The sequence below is a fragment of the Eptesicus fuscus genome, chromosome 13 (genome assembly GCF_027574615.1).
Source record: "Eptesicus fuscus isolate TK198812 chromosome 13, DD_ASM_mEF_20220401, whole genome shotgun sequence".
In the NCBI taxonomy this organism is placed as follows: Eukaryota; Metazoa; Chordata; class Mammalia; order Chiroptera; family Vespertilionidae; genus Eptesicus; species Eptesicus fuscus.
In genome coordinates this window covers 75,100,424-75,120,057 of record NC_072485.1, presented here as the reverse complement: position 1 = coordinate 75,120,057, position 19,634 = coordinate 75,100,424, and the positions used below count along the sequence as shown (strand labels likewise).

Below are 19,634 nucleotides of genomic sequence, written 5' to 3'. Positions count from 1 at the left end.
TCTTCTCCAGGCTAGATGTGAGTGTGTTCCGTCAAGCCCACATAGTTCCGTCTCTGGGCCAAGCGCAGGCTGTCAGAGATGCACAGGGAGGCTTGAGCCTAGTGGCCTCCAGCGCTCAGAAAGTGGTGTGGGTCCTGGAATGAGATCTGGGTTCGAATCCTGCCACTCATCAATTATGTGGTTTAAGCAGTCAACGTCTCTGGGCCTCCGTTTCCTCATCTTGAAAAGAGAGGAAGAATACCTGCCTCTGTAGGGTTGTGTGAGGACTGCTGTGATCACGTGCAGGAAACTCGACAGAGTAACTGGCATGGAGTAAGCATTCATCAGCAATCCGTGTGATCACCGGCGTTATTAGACCTGGGACCCCTCCCCTCACCAGTCAGCCCTGACTGTGTTCCTGCTGCTCTTGAGAAACACTTCCCAGCTGCCTGGGGGGTATTTTCACTCCATTTCTGGGCAAAACATTAGCCAATAAAATCTCATTTAATTTGGCAGGGAGGGCGCACCAGAGTGCTGACACCCACGGGTGCTTACTGGAACAACTGCTGCTGAGCAGATAAAACAGCCGGGGTTGCTCCGGAAACCTTGGCTATTGCAGTGGCTCATGAAAGCGAATGGGGAAACCAAGCTCAGGTCCTGTCTTTACTTGCACAGCCAGTCCGTCTCCCAGGCTGCTTGTCTCAGCAGGACCAGCCTCTATCCTGCCTTTGGTCCTGGCAATTGGTGATGGGGCCAGAGGAGGAGATGGTGTTTGCCTCCCTCTCGGGTGAAGTGTTTCTTTACAGCGCTGTTCCCTGGCCTCAGAGGAGAGAGGGGCCCTTAGGGACAGTTGAATAATAGTAGCTTCCTTCTCAGTCTGGAAATTTTGGAGTTTCCCAGAGTCCACTTCTTCCCCAGAAGCCCAATCTTGGATTTTTCTGGTCGTGGATGGGGGGGGATCAGCTCCAAGGGCATCAAATGTCCACCCATCACTCACTGGGGTACTCAACTCTCTCATCGCCAAAAATACCTGTAATTGCCTTAAACTGCTTAGTTCTGCTCTCTTCTCCAGAAAGGAAGATCAGACCACGCCCAGAGGTGACTAAGACTTGTACACCTTCGGGGAGTGTTTGCATTTCTATCAGGTTCTTGTCTAGCTTTTAACTTCATGAAAACGTAGCTGCAGACCGTTGTTCAGGTTGAAACGGACAATTATCCAAGCGCAAATGATTTTTCATGGTCTAAATACAAATTAGAACCCAGGGGTCCCCTTGGGAGAGGTGTGGCCAGTCGTCCAAGGTTTTTTCTTCCCCTGAGAGCAGTGAAAAGTTTGACATTTTTTAAAGCACATGTTATAACCCCAGCTCAGTGCTGTTGCTTTACGAATATTTACTACCCAACTCTCATAAACCTCTCTTTGAGGTACCCAGGAAATACCCATTGAGTAAATGAATGACTGAATTTCCTTGGAGCCATTTCACAGGCTGAGAAACTGAGGCTCATAAAGGTGAAGTAACTTGCCTAAGAATGAATAGTTCAACTCCTACCTGGTGGGTTTGGAATTCAATTCTGAACTCCCCTTTCCTTTTAACATTACACCACAAATTCCCATTCAGCTTTATGGGGTTAATCCTGTTCTTCCATCCCCAGGACTGGAGGCCTTGAAAATCAAGGTGTTTCCTTTTCCGAAGAATCTGGATTTTTCTTGCAAATAAAGGGCCTTGAAACAATTAAGAACTGGGAGTTATCTTCAGGAAGGGAGGAGGTGGGAATGCCCCCCTCTCCTCATTATAAGGACAGTGGGACCCCCACGACCACCAATGATCAGGGAGCCAGTTGGAGGTGGGCATCTGGACTCCCCATTTTGGCGGTGGGGGCTGCTTAGCAGCGCCTCACTTGAGGATTGTCTCACGCCTGAAGAATGGTTTGAGTTGGCCCACGATGCTGAAATTCACTGCAGGGAGCTCTGGGGCTGCTTGTAATAATTTAGGGGAAGTCTCTCTAAGGAAATCAGCAATTCTGTTGGTTTCCTCTTAATTGAAACCATTCTTTCCCTCCAGCTTCAGTTGGGGCAGGTTCTAGTCTCTGCATGTGCTGGAGGCGTTTATTTGGTGTAATCTGAGAGCAGGATGCTGGTAACTCGTTCTTGTTTTGTCTATTGTTTCTTTTCTGCTGGCCAGTCCACTCTGCTTAATGCATTAATCACACCACTGCTGCCCTGATTCCCCAGTGAAATGCCACAATCCTGCAGGCGAGAGGGAGCCAGCCACTGGGGTTTTTGGAGTGTTGAGAGAACAAGTCATAAAAAAACATAGATTTCTCCATATATATAGAGAGGACTGGGTTGGCCAAGGACCTGGAGATCATAAAATCCAACTTCTTCCTGGTCTGCTAAAGAAACTGAAGTCTGCAAGTACTGACAGCCTATCACTAAGAAGTCCAGAATTAGACCCAAGATCACTAGACTCAGCCTAGTGCTTTCCCACTAAACCAAAGAAACATCGTTTGAGCTCCATACCATATATGTCACACACTGGGGATATGAAGATGGAACCCACTTTGATTATGTGGGTTAATATGACTTTAGACAGGCTTCTTCCTAGAATATTATACAGACAGTGTATATATCATCCATCCATTATCTGGTAAGAATACATTTTATGTAGAGTAAGAACTCTTATATCTGGATAAGTAGGTTTCTGGCTCCTAACTGGAGGTCTTGAGTGGCTGTTACCAATGATACAGCAAGAAGCTGACCAGTTCATCAAGAATTAAGTCAGAATATGAGACACTTGGTATTTAAACTGCTTTAAATGTACTTTAATCTTTGAGGTGATTGGCTCATATTTACCAATATCAGGCATTTTTCTAAGTGTCAGGTACTTTGCTAAGTGTTTCAAAGGCATTTCATCATTAAATCCCCCAAAGTATCTCATGAGATAGGGACTGCCTTCACTTTACAAATGAAGAAACAGAGGCTTAAAGGTCAAGAAACATGGCATGCCTACCATCTCATCCCACAAGAGCCAAAGATGGGACTTGGATCCAAATCTGTTTGATATGAAAGACTATGAACATGGCCACTACGCCATCTTACAATACCATGGGGGTAAACAGCTCCTGTCACCAGTTACCAGTGACTATAAAATAAGAGATACTTGAAGACACCGGGTGGCAGGAGACGCAGAGGGCTTGTGAGTGGACGCATCTGATGGGCTGCTCTATCAGTCTGATTTGTCTCCCTGAAGTTCAAGCCAAGACCCAGAGGGGCAGACGCACCCCACTTCCACCAACTCTGTACCAGCTTATGACTCAAATGGAACTCTTCTCCTAGAAACCAGGTCATCCAGTTGCCACAGGTTTTGCCTTCCAAGTCTCCAATATACTCTACTAAGTCCCAATTCTAGAGACATCGCTTTATGGATCCTGGAAAGCCAAATGAATTCCAAATCTCATTTACTCTGAATGTGTGTGGGGGAAATATTCCCTTTCACCAGGTATCTGAGCTGATCTGACCAAAGCCCCAGAATAAATAAGTAAAATGTGCCCAGAAGTTCATAGAAGAGTGAGTGTCAGACCACGGAGACTTCCTGGCAAGGCAGCCCCTGTCATTCTCTATTGTAGCACTGCCTGGAGTTTTCTGTGTGGCACTGTCACTACTTGAAAAATTGCCCTATTTGTACATTAAATCATTTACCTGTACACTGTCTGTCTCCCCATACTACAGTGTCAGCTATTTAAGGGCAGGGGCCTTGTATGACTCCCCAGCACCCAGGATCATGTCTGACATCTAACATCTGTATCTTCTAGAAGATGCGTTGAACTGATGTCTACGCCATGCCCTAGGGCCTCGGCGGACTAGTGGCAATTTGGGAGGCAACGATTTCACGGGAAGAGGCCCTGTTCTGCTCATCTTGATGTGTCCAGAGCACCTCTCAAACGCCCGTGGTGAAAGGCACTTAGGCCTTCACCGAGTGTGGTCTCTTGCCATGTTTGAGGGCCACTTATTTGAAGGAAACTCAAGACCTTATTTTCTTTGACAACTTCACAGAAGGGTCATTTGTAACTTCCTGCATCAACCTCCTGGATCTTTGCATGGGCCGTGCTCCTTCAAAGCAGGATGTTATGCTTGGCCCACTCCAGATGAACATAAAATGGTAAAGACTTTCATCCAAATCCTGTGGCTTGAGTAGGATTTAAAAACTTGTCAGAAGTGAGTTTTCTGGAGCCTGGCATTTGAGGCTGGCATCTGTGGTTACAGAGATTTCACAGATTGAAAGCTCAGGAAGAGGTGTGAATTACAAGATATTAGCTCACAGGGCAATTGGAACTGGACTGATCTTGGAAATCTTTTGGCCCAGATTTTTCAAAATGTGCCCACAATCCAGCTTCTCCCTCGGCAGGGCTTCTGCTCTGAGACATTTGTGTTGCTTTTAAAAACATCTGAAGAATGAATGGTCGTGGATTGTTGGACTAGGAAAGAGAGCCTGACTTTTGAACACACACACACACACACACACACACACACACACACACTTCTTTACTTTAGCACCTGATAGAGAGAGTCAGAGGGAATGAGAAAAGAGAGAGATTGAATTATTAAAATGAGACTTGATGATTTTTGAGCCCCACAAATGGACCCTGGAAAGCCAAATGAATTCCAAATCTCATTTACTCTGAATGTGTGTGGAAATCTCATTTACTCCAGAATTTGTGGAAATCTAGAAGTTTCCTTGGTCACTTGCAATACTTGTTGCAAAAAAAAAAAAAAAAATGCTGTGTTACTGCATCACTTCACTGTATTTGAAGAGGGAAGAGGTAACCTAAAGATGTGATTTTTGCCTGGCTGGCATGGCTCAGTGGTTGAGTGTCGACCTATGAACCAGGCAGTCATGGTTTGATTCTAGGCCAGGGCACATGCCCGGGTTGTGGGCTCCATCCCAGTGTGGGGTGTGCAGGAGGCAGCCAATCACCTCAGCTTCTGATTCAGTAAGTTCTGTCAAGCCCACTGCTACCCAGCTTCAGTCCCTGTAGAATAAGATTGGAAATTCAGACTTTACTATATTTTCCTTACAGGGTGAACCAGGGACAGTCTTTAGGGAGAGCTTTAAATTGAGAGGTACTTGTATTCTTGAGACGAAGGGGAAAAACACAAAAATAGTAATAGCAAGCCTGGATCACATGTAAAGCACTTTCCACAGTGCCTTTCATTTGGGCTGCAGCCTTGAGCCTCGGAGCCTGTGCCAAGTACTCAACCGGCTGACTCTCTGTTTCCACGGCTCTCACGTGGGGTGACTAACCCTCTTAGGGAGCCCCCGGCGCTTTGCAGGCCTTGGGGGGGTGGTAGTTATCATTGTTGTGATTGGCACCTACTGTGGTGATTTCCAGAGTGTGCCACTGAGTCTCCTAGACCGTTGTGGAGGGTGTCAGGACAATCGGGTGGGATGGGGTAGGGTGGGGGCTGGGCAAGAATGAGCAGTGGGTGGATGGAGGGTCTGGGGTATGTCTCTCCACCCTCACTCCAGCTCCCACCGGGGCAGCTCTGCTTTTACTTTCTAAATACTGTGGTTCTGCAGCGACCTCATGGGGGGAGGGAGAAACAGCCTGAAATCCATACCTCTTCTCTCTGAGAGCGGCCACTTTCCCCTTGGCAACCAGGGTGGAAGGGGCAGCTCCATGGGTAATGGAGAAAAATGGAGAGAATTCTGCCTCGAAAATCTGGTGCAGGTCTGGATTTTACTCAAATTCTGTAAGGCGTTGAGGCTCTGAATCTCTTGTCTCTCAGTTTCTTCATCTGTAAAAGTCGACCAGTTCTTCCAAAAGCTGGTTACAGACCTGAGCAAAAGCTTCACATGAATTAGGTGATGTACCCATAATTCTAACAGCCTCAGAAAAACAACATCTAGTTATGAAACAAAGTGGGATCCTTCGTTGTTGTTTTTTGTTGTTTTTGATTTGCAACAGGAAAACCCCATGCGGGCCCCTGAGGTGCTTTTTAATTTCATTTAACCACATCCTGGGTTTGTGCTGTCAACCTGCTAAACCGATAGGATCCAAAAAAGAAGAAAGCAAAGGTTGCAAGGCCAGAGCGAGCATTTTCCTGGTCGCCATGGCAACACGCAGGGGCATACCCTGGGGTTTCTCTCCCTCAACCGTCTTCCTGGAGGCCCGCTCACCACAGACTACTTGGCCTTGCAGAATCCTGCACTGAGGTGACAGTTCTGGGGCACATCTTCCTTTGCCAGAAAGACCGTTGGACCCAGGCTGTGGAGTGGGAGCCTGAACAGGCTCTCCCCGCCTTCTCCCCTCCCCCAGTCCCCATCCTCCCACAGGAGGCAGGGGGAGGGCTCTGCAGACTGAGAAACAACCCCAGAGCTTCACTGAGTCAGTTGTTGGACGCCTTGACTGAAGGGCAGAGTAGTGCTGAGAACCCACTGGGCTCTTCTCTGGATCCCTGTTGGTTCCATGTTGGCAGGCAGAGAGGTCAGGGGGTATAGCCGGGCACCAAGAAGTTGGGGTGCATTTCCTTTCTGAGTGCTAAGCGATGAATAGTTCAGTGGAAAGGCACCCAGAACATTCTGGAGGAAATTCTCTGGGTATGATGGTGCATGACTATTTCTCTGCTCCTTAAACCCTCACCCACCTCCTGAGCAACTCCGGCAGGGACTGAGTCACTCAAGACTCAGGGTCTGCACTGAGAAGCCAAAGGCGATTCGGCCAGAGTGTGATTTTGGCCTCATTCAGATGGAGATGCTGAACAATAGAGCCTTTCTCCAGGAGCCCATCACATGGGCGTCAGGGGATGCAGGCCAGTGACGTGGGGGCAGCAGAAGGCGTGCCAGTCTTCTGGATGGGCGGGGCTGGGTGCCAGTAGGGGCTGTAATAGCTAAGAAGACTCCCAGATGGAAACTTCTGGGCTTCAAAGACCTCCATCGAATAAATGAAAACCAGAATGCCTTCTTTGTCTTGTTACAACAGTGGATTATAACTTGATTGGGAATGGCTTGCTCTGACCTCTTATAAAAGCAGCTCAGTAGTAAGAGCACTGGTCTGGGGTCAGGAGTTTGGCAACCATGGACCCCTAAGGTCCAGCTTTTCTCAGAACTGGCTGGGGGACCATGCTCAGTCATTCTGGATTTTGTTTTCTATTGTGTTTCAAGAGAATTGGATTAGAAGCTGTCTGTTGCCCCTCCTGGCTTTAAACACAGATGATCCAATTAGCAATGATGGGAATCAAGAAAAAATTGACTTTTTCTTTTCCTACTTTGATGAGAATCATACTGTTAGTTTTGTGAGTTGCATAATCCTTTTCAGACATGAACTCAACATATCAGAAGACAGAAACAGAATCCTGGCTATTTCATGATAAACACTACAAAAGTTTTTTTAAGTGGAAAACTCATCAGTGCTTTGGGCTGCCACTGTCCAAGAGGCTTGCGTGCGACAGACTCACAGGAGCTCCATGGAGTCAGTTGAGATCAACCCGAAGGCCCTGCTCCAGCGACATTGGCCTGGTGTCTCAGCTGGGACTGTGAGAGTTCAGATTGGGCAGCAGACATCTCATAATGTCACCAGGGCACCCTGTGGTCTGGCATCCCAGGCCTGGGCCAACCCTGAGTCCCGGGGTCTTCTGTTCACCCTGCCTGACCGTGGCCAGAGCCCTCAGGCTGTAAAGGAAGAAAGAGGTCTAAGCTGTAACTTGGACTGGATTCTCAATTCCCAAGGGATCGTGGGAAGAGGACAGGTAGAATCAGAATGAGGTAGCCAGCCCGATGTCGGGGAAAGCCAGAGCTCAAAATCTTCTCCCCAAGGAGAGGGTGGAAGTTCCACCAGTGAGGGGTTCCCCACGGAAGCCTTTGCCAAGCTCTTAGGCAAAGGGCTCTGCCCTTTAAGCCTTATGGTCTGGAATCAAGAGAAATATGATCTTAAAATAATAATTCAGAAAGCTCAAATTCCTCTCTCCAGAGCTCTCTTTTAATGCTCACCTTTCCACACTTTGAAAGCCATATGGAGCCCTGGCTGGGCTCAGTTGGAGCATCGTCCCATGCACCGAAAGGAGGTTCCATTCCCGGTCAGGGCACATACCCAGGTTGCAGGTTTGGTCCCAGTTGAGGCATGTTTGGGAGGCAACCAATCAATGCTTCTCTCTCACATCGATGTCTCTCTCTCTCTCTCTCTCTTCCTCTCTCTAAAAATCCATTAGAAAAAAATCACACAGAGGATAAGTGGGTTTCCTGTAGTTTTAGCATCTGCCCCATGCCCAATTTAACCCTGCAAGGTGATCAGCTGGACTGCCTAGTCTGAAACCCAGGTTCATGGCTTACTAGCTCTGGGTACTCACGTCTTCTCAATGAATCAGTTACCTTCTGTGAAAAATTGGGGATAATACAAAACATAGAGTTGTTGTGAGAATAAAATGAATTCTTACAAGTAAACTGTTGAAAACCTCAGATGACCCAGCGTAGGTGCTGAGTGCGTGCTCACTGTTGTCATCATGACATGAGAACTGCACAGTCATTGAGTCATGGGAACTGGCTTTATCCCCATCTTCAAGAAAAACCAACTTCCTCAGGGACCAAATCAGTAGAAAAGAAACCTCTAATTCTGCTGCATCCCTCCTGAGATGACAGATAGGGACCAGACACATCTGGGTGGTGCGTGTTGGAAAATAAATTAGTTTATTTTGAACCATCTGGAGAAGTCTGTTTTGGAGAACTGAGGTCTCTGGCACAGTATGATGACACATCATCTGCTGGTGGTCCTCACGTGAGGCCCACTGTGTCTGGCATCCTCCCTCCGGAGATCCGGGCCTCAGAAATGGCCCCGTGACAGGATGCAAAAAGGCTGTGCCCGTCGCTGAGAAGACGTTTTAGAATTCAGACAAAGCCAGTTACAAAACTGAAAGTTGGTCTCTGAAACCTTTGTTTCCAGGGAAAACAGCAACATTTCCCAGAAGCAAATGCTTTCGGTTGAAGAACATATTAAGTGTCCAATAGGGAATTTTCAACAAGGCCCAGCTGGCGATGCTTCAGACATGATGTGGGGAATGGACCTGAGAGGGGCTCTTTTTTGCCCCCCACACATGTGCTTGTCCTGTCAGGGACGGAGGAGAAAGAGAACATTCGTTCATTCAGTTGTTTAAGCTGTGCCTATTTTGTGCACTACTGTGCTGGGTCCTGGGGACATGATGATGGAGAGACTGATGCTGTCATGAAGCCCACAGGGAAGTTCCAAAATTCCAGAATCCTGGAATTTGATTACTGAAGAGGCCTTGGAGAGAACAAGCCTTGTAATTGTGTTTTTGTTTTTAATCCTCACTTGAGGAAATGCTTTTAAAGAGAGAGAGAGAGAGATCAATGTGAGATAGAAACATTGATTGATTGCCTTCCTTGCATGCTCTGATCAGAGATTGAACCCACAACCCAGGTATGTGTCCTGACCAGGAATACAACTGGCCACCAACTGAGCCACACCAGCTGGGCTCCTTGTAATTCTTTGTGTTCGTGTCACAGACTTCTTTGAGAAACTAATGAGACCCAAGGATGTTGTTCCCATTAGAACACCTACATATACATGCACACACACACACACACACACACACGCACATACTATATACGTACACACAAATTTTGCATACAATTGCACAGTTGTATAGATCCCCTAAAAATCAGCGTGTAGATTCCAGGTTGAAAACTTCCATGGCTAGCCAGCTGTGTGACACCCCACCCCACCCCACCCCCACTCACCTCTCAGGAGAGTTTGGGAAGATGTAGGTAATGGCAAGTTGGGTGAAAATTACACAGATGCTCTACTCCCAGCAGGTCCTGTGATTTTCTGCTACTCAGGAAACAACTGGGGTAAAAACCAAGAAGCTGTTCGTCTCAGGCCCTGCAATTTAGGCAAAGTTTTGGAAACGTTGGTGGGGTGATTTTACTAGAGAAACCTATTTCCCTTGATCTGAGGCTGGTGGAAAATAAAGTTAAGATTAATGGTGTCATGGGTCAGCTATGGCTTATCCAAGTAGGAATGACTTTACCCAGAACCTGCCATAATCGGCAGCATAGAGGGCAGCACAGAGGTCAGAATCCTGAACTACCAACCTTCATGTGAGTTTGGTGCCAGAGTAGGTTAAACAATAGACACTCTTAGAGAGCTCCTTTTTTACATCTTCCTAAAAGCTCACACTGATAAACCTCTTCCCATGTTGGTGAAGAGATCCCTGGGTGCTGGGCCCCGTGACCCCTCTGTCCTCTTGGCCACCCTAATGGCCCGGGTGGCATTTCGCCCTCCAGAGAGGCTCCACCCTGAATTTATTTTTATTTTTTATTTTTTATTTTTTTATGCTTAAATTCACTCTCAACTGAATTTATTACTAACAAGACAGCTCTCCATTCACAAATGCTCACCTCTTCTCTTGGTACCCTGCTTCTCACATCTTTCTTTTTTTTTTTTTTTTTTTTTTTTTTTTAATTTCTTTATTGATTATGGTGTCACATATTTGTCCTCATCCCCCCATTCCCATCCCACCCCTCTCCCCACGCATGCCCCAATCCCCTGTTGAACTTAACCGTTGGATAGGCTTATATGCATGCATACAGGTCCTTTGGTTGAACTCTCCCCCTCCCCCCCACCCTCCCCCTACCCTCCCCTATCCTCCCTCTGAGGCCCGATAGTCCGATCGATGCCTCCTTGCTTCTGGTTCCACCCTGAATTTAAAAGGGGCCTCAACCCATTGATGTTGCCCTTTGGGTGTCTCAGAGGGAGGAACTTGGGACTGTTAATTTATTACGTGATACAGGAGATTTATTGGAGACCAGAGGGCTCAACGGAAAACGTTCTTGATTTATTTCCAGTTGGAAAGGCTTATTTGAAAGACACATCAGCCAGTTGCTATTAGCCTCTTGAGTCACAGCAGATCCCTAATCACGGGGGCCTCTATTTCTCAGGAGAGGCATACAGACATCTCAGGAGTCCTGCGTGTCTTCAGGGTTTGCAGTGTGGCCAGTACCATTGCCACAGACACTGGGGCTCGCCAGTGATCTGTAGTCCATGGCTACTCATGCCTCAGTCTTGCTCTAATTTTACTTAGACCTTGGGAATATTAGCAGCCATACATTGGGGGTGCTGAGAGGCCATAAAAAGTTACTTAAGTCAAGTGTACAGTTAAGTAGTGGATAAGCCTGTGGACTCTTGGTGCCAGACTGGCTGGATTTGAATCCTAGCTCCATCATTGCCAGCTCTGGGAACCTGGGCATGTTTTCCCCCTCTCTGTGCCTCAGTCTCCATATCTGGAAAATGGGAATAGCAATGGTACCCATTTCCTAGGGTTGTTTTAAGGGTAAAATGAGTCAGTCCTTGTAAAGTGCTTAGAATAGTGCCCAGCATATACATAATAAATGCACAAGATGTATTAGCTACTGTTATTGACGTTGGTATTATTAATAATACCCTTTGGGGTAATAATTTTGGTTTGCATAAGTGTTAAGGAAGCCCATTGGGAAGTCGTCATAAGTTATCAGGACTGGAAGGACACACAGCCCTGAAGGTTTGGTCCCTTTTTAAGGTATGAAGGACTCAGAGGGAAAGAACTGAACACTCATGGGCTAGTTGACCTGAAATGACGTTTTGGCGCCATCTTTGCAATTCCAGATGGCCGAATGCCAAGAGGATTAAGAGTTGGACTTCATGAAATTAAGATAAGCGTATGCTGTGGAATTTTCACATTTGCATAGAATCTCTTCATTCCATTTGGCAGCCCTTGGCTGATGCTTACTGTATGTCAGGCCTTGTTTAAACCCAGGGCTGAAGATTAAGTTCACCTGTTTCTTCCTGTTTTGGCTGTGCAGAGTACACACAACCATACACCACTACTTGCCTGCACACATATAGACACACTCACACAATGCATGCGGGTATGGTCTCTCAAGTTACACTGGCTGTGGCACGAAGGGCTTTATTCAAAAGTCTCAACCTGAATTGGTTCCTGTTGCATTTGCATATCTGTGTGCCGGGTCGCAAACTAGAATCTATTTTAATAAGATAGAAACTGCCATGGAGCGCCAAACCACCGCCACGCCTCAGCCTTTCTTTCTAACCTGGGAGTGACAGCAGCCGCCTGGCTGAGCACTGCCAGGCAGTGGGCCTCTCCTGCCATCTACTGAAGTCTCCCCTACCAGCCTCGCCTCCAAGAAGCGAATGGGGACGCTTTGTTTTTCTTTGGTGGGCTAGACAAGGAGAGCCCCTGGAAGGGCTGCCACCCAGCATGACAGTTGCCCTTTGCTGAGATTGGCCAACAGAGGCCAAAGCTGAAAATGTCAGTAAAGACAAACAGGATTTCAAAAGGGCCTTGTGCGGTTCCCTCCTCTGTGCTCCGTTTGCTTCATCAGCCACGTGCTGGGTGACTGGCCAAGAGGGACATCATTACACCCAAAAAGGAATGAATCTCACACAAGAACACATGTTCTCCATTTCTCCTACTGCTGAAGTTTTTTTAAAGCACCTACATGCTAATGATGCAAACAAAAGCAAGGAAAACCAGTTGAGATTGGCTTACTAGTACGTCTTTTCAAAGCTTCATTGCTTGTTTCTTCTTTCACTGTTTTCTGAGTCAAGAGAGGGCATGTAGGAGTTTACCAGTTCACTTATCTGCACTGGTCTGACACTGTTTTCTAGTGTGGGAACGTGCTTCCTGCTCAGAAAGGAGAGAGCCCTGGTTGCCTGTGCAGCTCAGTAATACTGACCCTCTCTCTGCTCTTATGCCCAGTAGCTTAGGCGTTCCTCTCTCCTTCAGAGCGAAATATTGTCCTAATAGCACAGGATCCTGGGGCAAGTGGCAAGGTGGTTTGGAACAGATATCTAAACAGATCTAGGATGAAATTCATGAAATTCCTGCTCTGCCACTTAATAGCTGGGAAAGTCATTTACTTTTTCTGAGCTTTAGTTTCTCCACCTATAATATGTTCAGATATACATTAAACTCACCCCCCTAGGGTTCTCGGAAGATGATGCAACACAGAACCCCAGAGGTTCCGGGTACCCAGGGACAATGCAGTAGTGGGCTTCCCCTACCCGGGTTATTGGCTCAGAGTATAGAACGAAGCACCTGAGATTCTGGAAAGTGACTACAGGCTTTAGACAGAAATCCTCACTTCCTTGGGCAAGTCAGAGTCTCCATGTTCTTGCCGATTAATATGCAGAATCTTCCTGATGATCTGCAGACCGGCACACATGAGAGAGAGAGAGAGTTTGAGTTAAAGCCAGATCCATCGGAATCCAGACCTGGCTCGTAACTAACACAGTGATGTCTGGCCTGGCACCAGGTCCACCATGTGGAAGGTCCCCAAGGAGCTGTCGGCCAGAGCCCAAGAGTCCTGTCTTGGAGGCTCAAGGAAGTGCTCAGGAGCAATTAGGCTTCACCAGGACAGTGTCGATAACTTAACCGCTCGGTGTTGGAGCTTACTCAAGTGCAAACCGGGATAACAGTCCCAGAAAAAGAATGAGTTTTCAGTGAAGGCCTTTTCAGTCTTTTGAGATTGTTACCGAGGATCCTATGGAACCAGAGGATTGTTCAGCTCCTCATTGAGATTTCAGATTAATACCTGCAAAACTCCCAGAAGTCCTTGGCTCAAATCACTTTCACCAATGGATAGCACTTAGGTTTCCTATGCAATGTCATTAACTCTTGGGAGCAAACACCAGGCCTGGGACCTATCTGTCAAGATGTCAGAAGTGTGTTTTTGAAGATGCTTCAATGAGTCGTTCATTCATCCAACAATATTCGTTGAGCATCCCCTCTCTGTCAGCTACTGTTGTGAGCATTAGAACACAGCTGTAAATGGGTGGAAGGCCTTTCCTGTTTTAGGAGCTTCCATCACAGAAAGGGCAGATGGATAATAACTAAACGCACAAATAAATAAACACGTTGCTGTGAAGACACAAACGCCAGGTGAGGCGAGGGAGGCGCCTCGAGTTGGATTAGAGTGTTCAGGGAAGGACGCTAAGAGGTGATGTGGAGTTGACAAACAAGAATGGGATAATCTGAGGACAGAACATTCCAGACAGAGGGAAAGGCAGATATAAATGTTGGAAGGTGGGAAAGAGCCCAGAATGCCCAAAGGAACTGAAGGGAAGCTCTGTACCTGGAGCAGAATGAGCTACTTAAAGTTTAGAGAGGGAGATAGGAGCTAGAACATGTACATTTTATCAGCTGTAATAAGGAAATTTAATCTGGGTGCAGCTGGAAGTCAGTGGAGATTCTAAGCAGGGGAGCGAGACCACATGATTGTGAGAAAATGCTCGTCATATAAGATTAAGTGGGGAGAAAAGACTCCAAATATAAATTGTATATTTAGTATTATTTTAACTAGAAACACACATACACATATTCAGAAAACAAACTGAAAGAAGATGCAACAAAATGTTTAAAATGTTAGCAATGCTTTCTTAGTGGGGGACTGGCTTTTCCTTCATTACTTTCCAGAATTTTGTAAGTTTTCAACAAGTTTGTATTGCTTTAGTAATCAGACATAAGTCATATGCTTTCTATTTTTACTTATTCATTCACCTAGTGAGGGATATCTTGGTTGATTGCAAAGTTTGGCAATTATGAATAAACAGCTGTATGTAGGTTTTTGTGTAGACATAAGTTCTTAATTCCTTTGGGTAACTACCAAGGAGTGTGATCGCTGAATCAAATAGTAAGAGAACGCTTGTTTTGTAAGAGACCGTCAAATGGCCTTCTAAAGTGGCTGTGCCATTTTCCAGTGTCGCAGTGTTAAGAGACAAACTGAGGCTTATTCAACATTTTAAGAGTTTGTTTGAGCAAAACTCGATTTCAAGCAAGCAACACCAACGTGGTTAGCTGCGCTCCCAATCATATGCTTTTAAAAGAGTTTGTTGTGCAGCAATCGATGGAGAGAAAGTCAGAGTGATGTGACTTTACTGTGTCTTAGCTCAGATCTGAGCTTAGTGTGGTGGTGCTTTGGAATGTTGGAGCAGGAGAGAAGTTTATTTGGCTTTTGAATGAGGCTGCTCAAAAAACAAACTTCTTACGCCTCCCTAATTATGCATGCAAACGAATATTAACCTTTCTTGTTTCATCCCATAGATTTGAATGTAACCTGCCGGTACGCAGGCGTATTCCATGTGGAGAAAAACGGTCGCTACAGCATCTCACGGACTGAGGCAGCTGACCTCTGCAAGGCTTTCGATTGCACCCTGCCCACCATGGCCCAGATGCAGAAAGCCCTGGATGTGGGGTTTGAGACCTGCAGGTGAGAGCCCACTGCAGAGCCCTGGCTGCCTTGGCCTAGGGGGTGGGGCTTAGCACCGGGAAGGCTCCTCCCTGGTATCTGATTGGATGATTGCCTGTAGGCCTCACCTATTAATTTGGCCAAGTCCATCTGGAACTTGCCTGACAGCGGGAATTTGAAGCCCTCTAAAGACACCTTTGTAAATGACAGCGGGGCTGCCCAGAGGAGGCCATTAAGGGTCAACAGCTGGAATCCTAACGCCTGCAGTGCTTCCACATTGGCGCTCTCCTGGCTTTGAAGAAACGTGCAATATTATTTGTCGGAACCACAAGAAAACGTAAACAAAATAACAGTGATTAAGATAAACATGTGCCTGGCGGAGTCTAGGCCCTGCAGACTTGGCTTAAAGCAGGTTTTTCAAACAACCCCCTCTCTTTCTGTTTCTTTATTCTCTTCTATGTTGCTTTAGTTTGAGAGGGTTGCAAAAAAAGGGCATGAAAATTATTAAGACAAATTACCAGCGACTGGGAAAGAATGGGAGGGACTCAGAAAGGCCTCCTGAGAGGATTCTGTGGAGATCATGTGCTCCGTGGAGCTTTCCTCAAACCCTCCGGCCAGTGGTGCCCTTTAAGAGCAAGCTGTGGTGAAGACCACAGTGAAGTGTATGCTTTGGTTGGTTTTCACTAGAAACACGCTTAAGTCCTCTGAACAACTGCTCGGTTTCCATCCCAGTCCACCGCTACCCCTTCTGTGCTTTTGCCATGGGATGCCACTAGGAACATTCAATACATCAATCTCCGTCCTTGGTAGGAAGATACCCACTTTCTGAGCAAGAGCGGAGGCTCTTGCTGGAAAGGAAAATCTTGACGTCTTAAACTGTAACCATAACCACCTGCGGCGATCTACACTTAATTAAAATGAAATGAAATGAAAACCTGGATTCTTCAGTGGCACAGTAGCCACAAATGGCTAGTGGCTCCTGTGTTGATTACAGACTGTGCCCATGATCACAGACAGTGGTATTGCGCAGCATTGCCCTAACGCAGAGAGCAGCTGGAGGAGACATCGGCATGCGTTCAGAGATAATGTTGGAGAGAACATGAAAGGAGCGGAGAAAGGGAGATAGCTCTGCTAGCTGCTCACCCTGTGCTGCGGTCTGCAGTGAAGAATCCATTGATTCCATTCCCAAGACTAATTGTTTAACCACGGCTGGGACTAGGACAGCAAGAGAAATCCACTGAGAGCGTGGGTTTAGTGAGCTGAATTTTGATTGTGAAATGCAGACAAGGCCTACTTACAAAATACAGAAATGTTCTCATAGGCGGGAAAAGAGGGAAGTTGTTACCGTTTGCACTGCCCAATCAGCAAGCGCACAGATGCTGGGCACTTGCCCACAACCCCTCACTTAACCCTCAGAGGGCACCACGGTAGATTATAGTACCCTCCTTATGGATGAAGCATCAAAAGCTCAGAGAAGTTCCCAGCTCGGCCTGGGCCACATCACTGGCATGGGGAGGAGTCCAGATTCAGGTCCTGCTTCGCCTGAGCCCAGGACAAGATTTTAATGACCAAACCCCATGGAAGGACCTAGAGCAAAGGGGAGATGCAAGAACGATGCACGGATTTGCTGAGTATTTCTTTTCTCCCTGTGAACAGCGACCCACTCATGCAATAGGCACACATTTAAATGTTTATATCCCCAAATGTACAGTGGGACACACAAAACCGGCCGTCGACACGATGTGGCAAAAACTCAGGAATAACTTAACAAGGGAATGTAGATTCTAGATGGTCAGTGTTATACAGACTTGGTGCACGCAGTAAGGGAGGGATGGGAGTAGGCTCACCGAGTATTATCATTTAAAAAAGAAAAAGAGAAACGCTATGCCAGAGAAATCTATTGTTCCACCCATCGCTGAAATTAAGCATTGCAAAACTCATTTCCATAATTTCGCTTAGGTAGCAATGAATCAGCTATGTGCCATAGCACAGATGGCAGAGTCCCAGGCTATGAGAACGCCTTAGCTGTCTGCCCCACCCTGATTAGTAGCAATTCTCAGATAGATGGAAACTTACTAACATTTAATTGCGACCCCTCCCCCCACCAAGCTAAGGAGTCTTTGGAGAAACCAGTCTGTTGGTTTAGGTGAGGAATTCGTCATGCAAGCTGCCATTGCAACAGAGTCTTAATGAGTTCTACGTGCTTGGAAATTTCAAACTCACAGCCATTTCCACGGCTCTTGCAGGGTCATGCACTATTGTTGCCACTGGCAGGAGAGATGAAAAGGATCAAGGTTGTGCCTTAGCTTTGCATTTTTTTTTTTTTTTTTTTAAAAAGACACCCTGTTGGATTTAGCTTCTCCTTCTCTGCCTTTCCCCTGCCACCACCTCGTCCCTTGCAAATGATATTTTCTCAGCCCACGTCTCATTTTTTGTTTGAGGCATTTACTAGTATATTCCGGAGAAACGGTGCAGTGAGTAGCCACCATGATGCTGATGGAAGAGGCTGGGTGCTGTATGTTTTATCTGAAGGAGTCTCCAGCTCCCACATGCTCCCAGAAATGCCTTGGTGGGGGCAGAGCGATTTAAGTGCTTCTCTGGCTGTGATGCTTCTGGAAAATTCCTGAGCTAAATGAGGCATTGCTATCTACTGGCTTAATCGCTGTTACTCCTATTTTAATGACGGCCAATTTACTTCCACTGGCAATGAAATTCTGCCTGGATGTTCATGAGGCAAAATGCTCATGTACCTGGCATATGAACAAGCCTTCGTGTTGAGAGTAACGGAGTTTGAATGAAGGGATCACAGGAAAAGGCGAGGCGGGGAGAGAAGCGTGGGGATGGGAAATAAGGCAGATTGGACATTTGCGGACTGAAATGATCAGCCACCTAATTCTATCGTAAGGGAGCTGGTCATTTTATGCATTTTCTGAAAGGGTATGAAAGTCATGGAGAGCCACAGTGGATCTCACATCATGAAGTGGTCATTCTTTTATCTCCTGGGACTTGGACTTCCTTCTGCTTGTCCAAACTGACCTGACCACAACTTTTATTTGAAACTATTTTCTTTCACGAATCTCTTCCCCCCCCCCCAAAAAAAAAAAAAAGCTTTTATAGAGCCCTAAATGAAACCACTTTGTCTCTATCAGCCTTGATCCCTCTCACGCTCCCTCTGCTGTTATTTTTGGATTTCACGTAACTCCCTGGCTGAAACCTTGAACGTCCCTTCGGGGTGAGTGGAATGAAGCGTTGCACGGCATGACATGTCGTTTGATGGGATGTGATGAAATACCGTCACGGCCTCGCAGGTGGATAACCGCTGCTGTTTCTTTTGCAGGTACGGGTTCATAGAAGGGCACGTGGTGATCCCCCGCATCCACCCCAACGCCATCTGTGCCGCAAACAACACAGGGGTGTACATCCTCCCCTCCAACACCTCCCAGTACGACACGTACTGCTTCAATGCTTCAGGTGGGTTCCAAGTGGATTGTCTTTGCGCTTGGGGTCGCATTTGGCAGGCAAGCCCATGGCAGCGTGGCCAAGAGCGGTTCAATCTGGGCTCACGTGGGGACTCACAGAGCCTCCAGATGTTCAGGGAACATCTACAGCAGAGAGAAACTTCCTGTCTATAGGGTGCTTGCCTGCTAAGCTGGGGAGGCCAACAGTAAGCTGGTAAATATGAAACACCTTCTATGAAGCCAGAGAGAGAGAGAGAGAGAGAGAGAGAAGAGCTGTAAAAAAGAAGGCAGAGCAAGAGGCTTCAGAGCGCTAGGGGAGCTGTCTTCCGAGAAGGTGGTCAGGCAAAGGGCCTCTGAGGAGGCTCATTTAGGAGAGACCCTGCGTGAAATGCGGGGGAGAGCCACGAGCAGAGTGGGTAGCCGCCGCAAAGCCTGGCAGCATGCGGAAGCAACGTGGCCTGTTCCGGGAACAGCAGGGAGGCCAGGCGCTCAGAGGAGAGAATGCCAAGGAATGAAGTCAGAGAGGTAAGCAGGCGCCAGATCACCTCAGGCCTTGTAGGCCACGGCTGAGAGTTTGGGTTTTGTTCTCAGTGTGATGGGAAGTCACTGCGGGGTTTTGGATGGTGGGGTTACATGAATCCAAGGACGGCATTGGAGTACAAAGCAACTGGCTTAGCTCAGAGGTACTGATCATATGTTGGGGCCGGAGAGAAGGTTGAGAGGACATACGGTACGCCTTAGACCTTGTCGAGTGTCCCTACCTACCCAACAGTTGAGAGCCTGACAACTAGGGCATAAGGAAACTGCCTTAAGATTTGCATGCTGGGCTGCTGGCCAGGCCCCTCCCTGTCTAAGGGACTTGCTTCCAACTACTGGCCTAAGAACACATGTTGGCAAGTCTAATTCAGGCCCCAGCAAAACTAAAGAATTCTTTGCATCGTGGATC

General features: G+C 47.0%; 1 protein-coding gene across 1 annotated transcript in view; it reads left to right on the top strand.

The window, feature by feature from the left end:
• Positions 1–19,634, top strand: part of CD44 (CD44 molecule (Indian blood group)) — an 86,969-nt gene that overhangs the window by 20,068 nt on the left and 47,267 nt on the right. The window contains exons 2-3 of the mRNA XM_054724572.1: positions 15,086–15,251; positions 18,568–18,701. Coding sequence (XP_054580547.1) covers positions 15,086–15,251; positions 18,568–18,701 — 300 coding nt within the window. The remainder of the gene's footprint in view (positions 1–15,085; positions 15,252–18,567; positions 18,702–19,634) is intronic.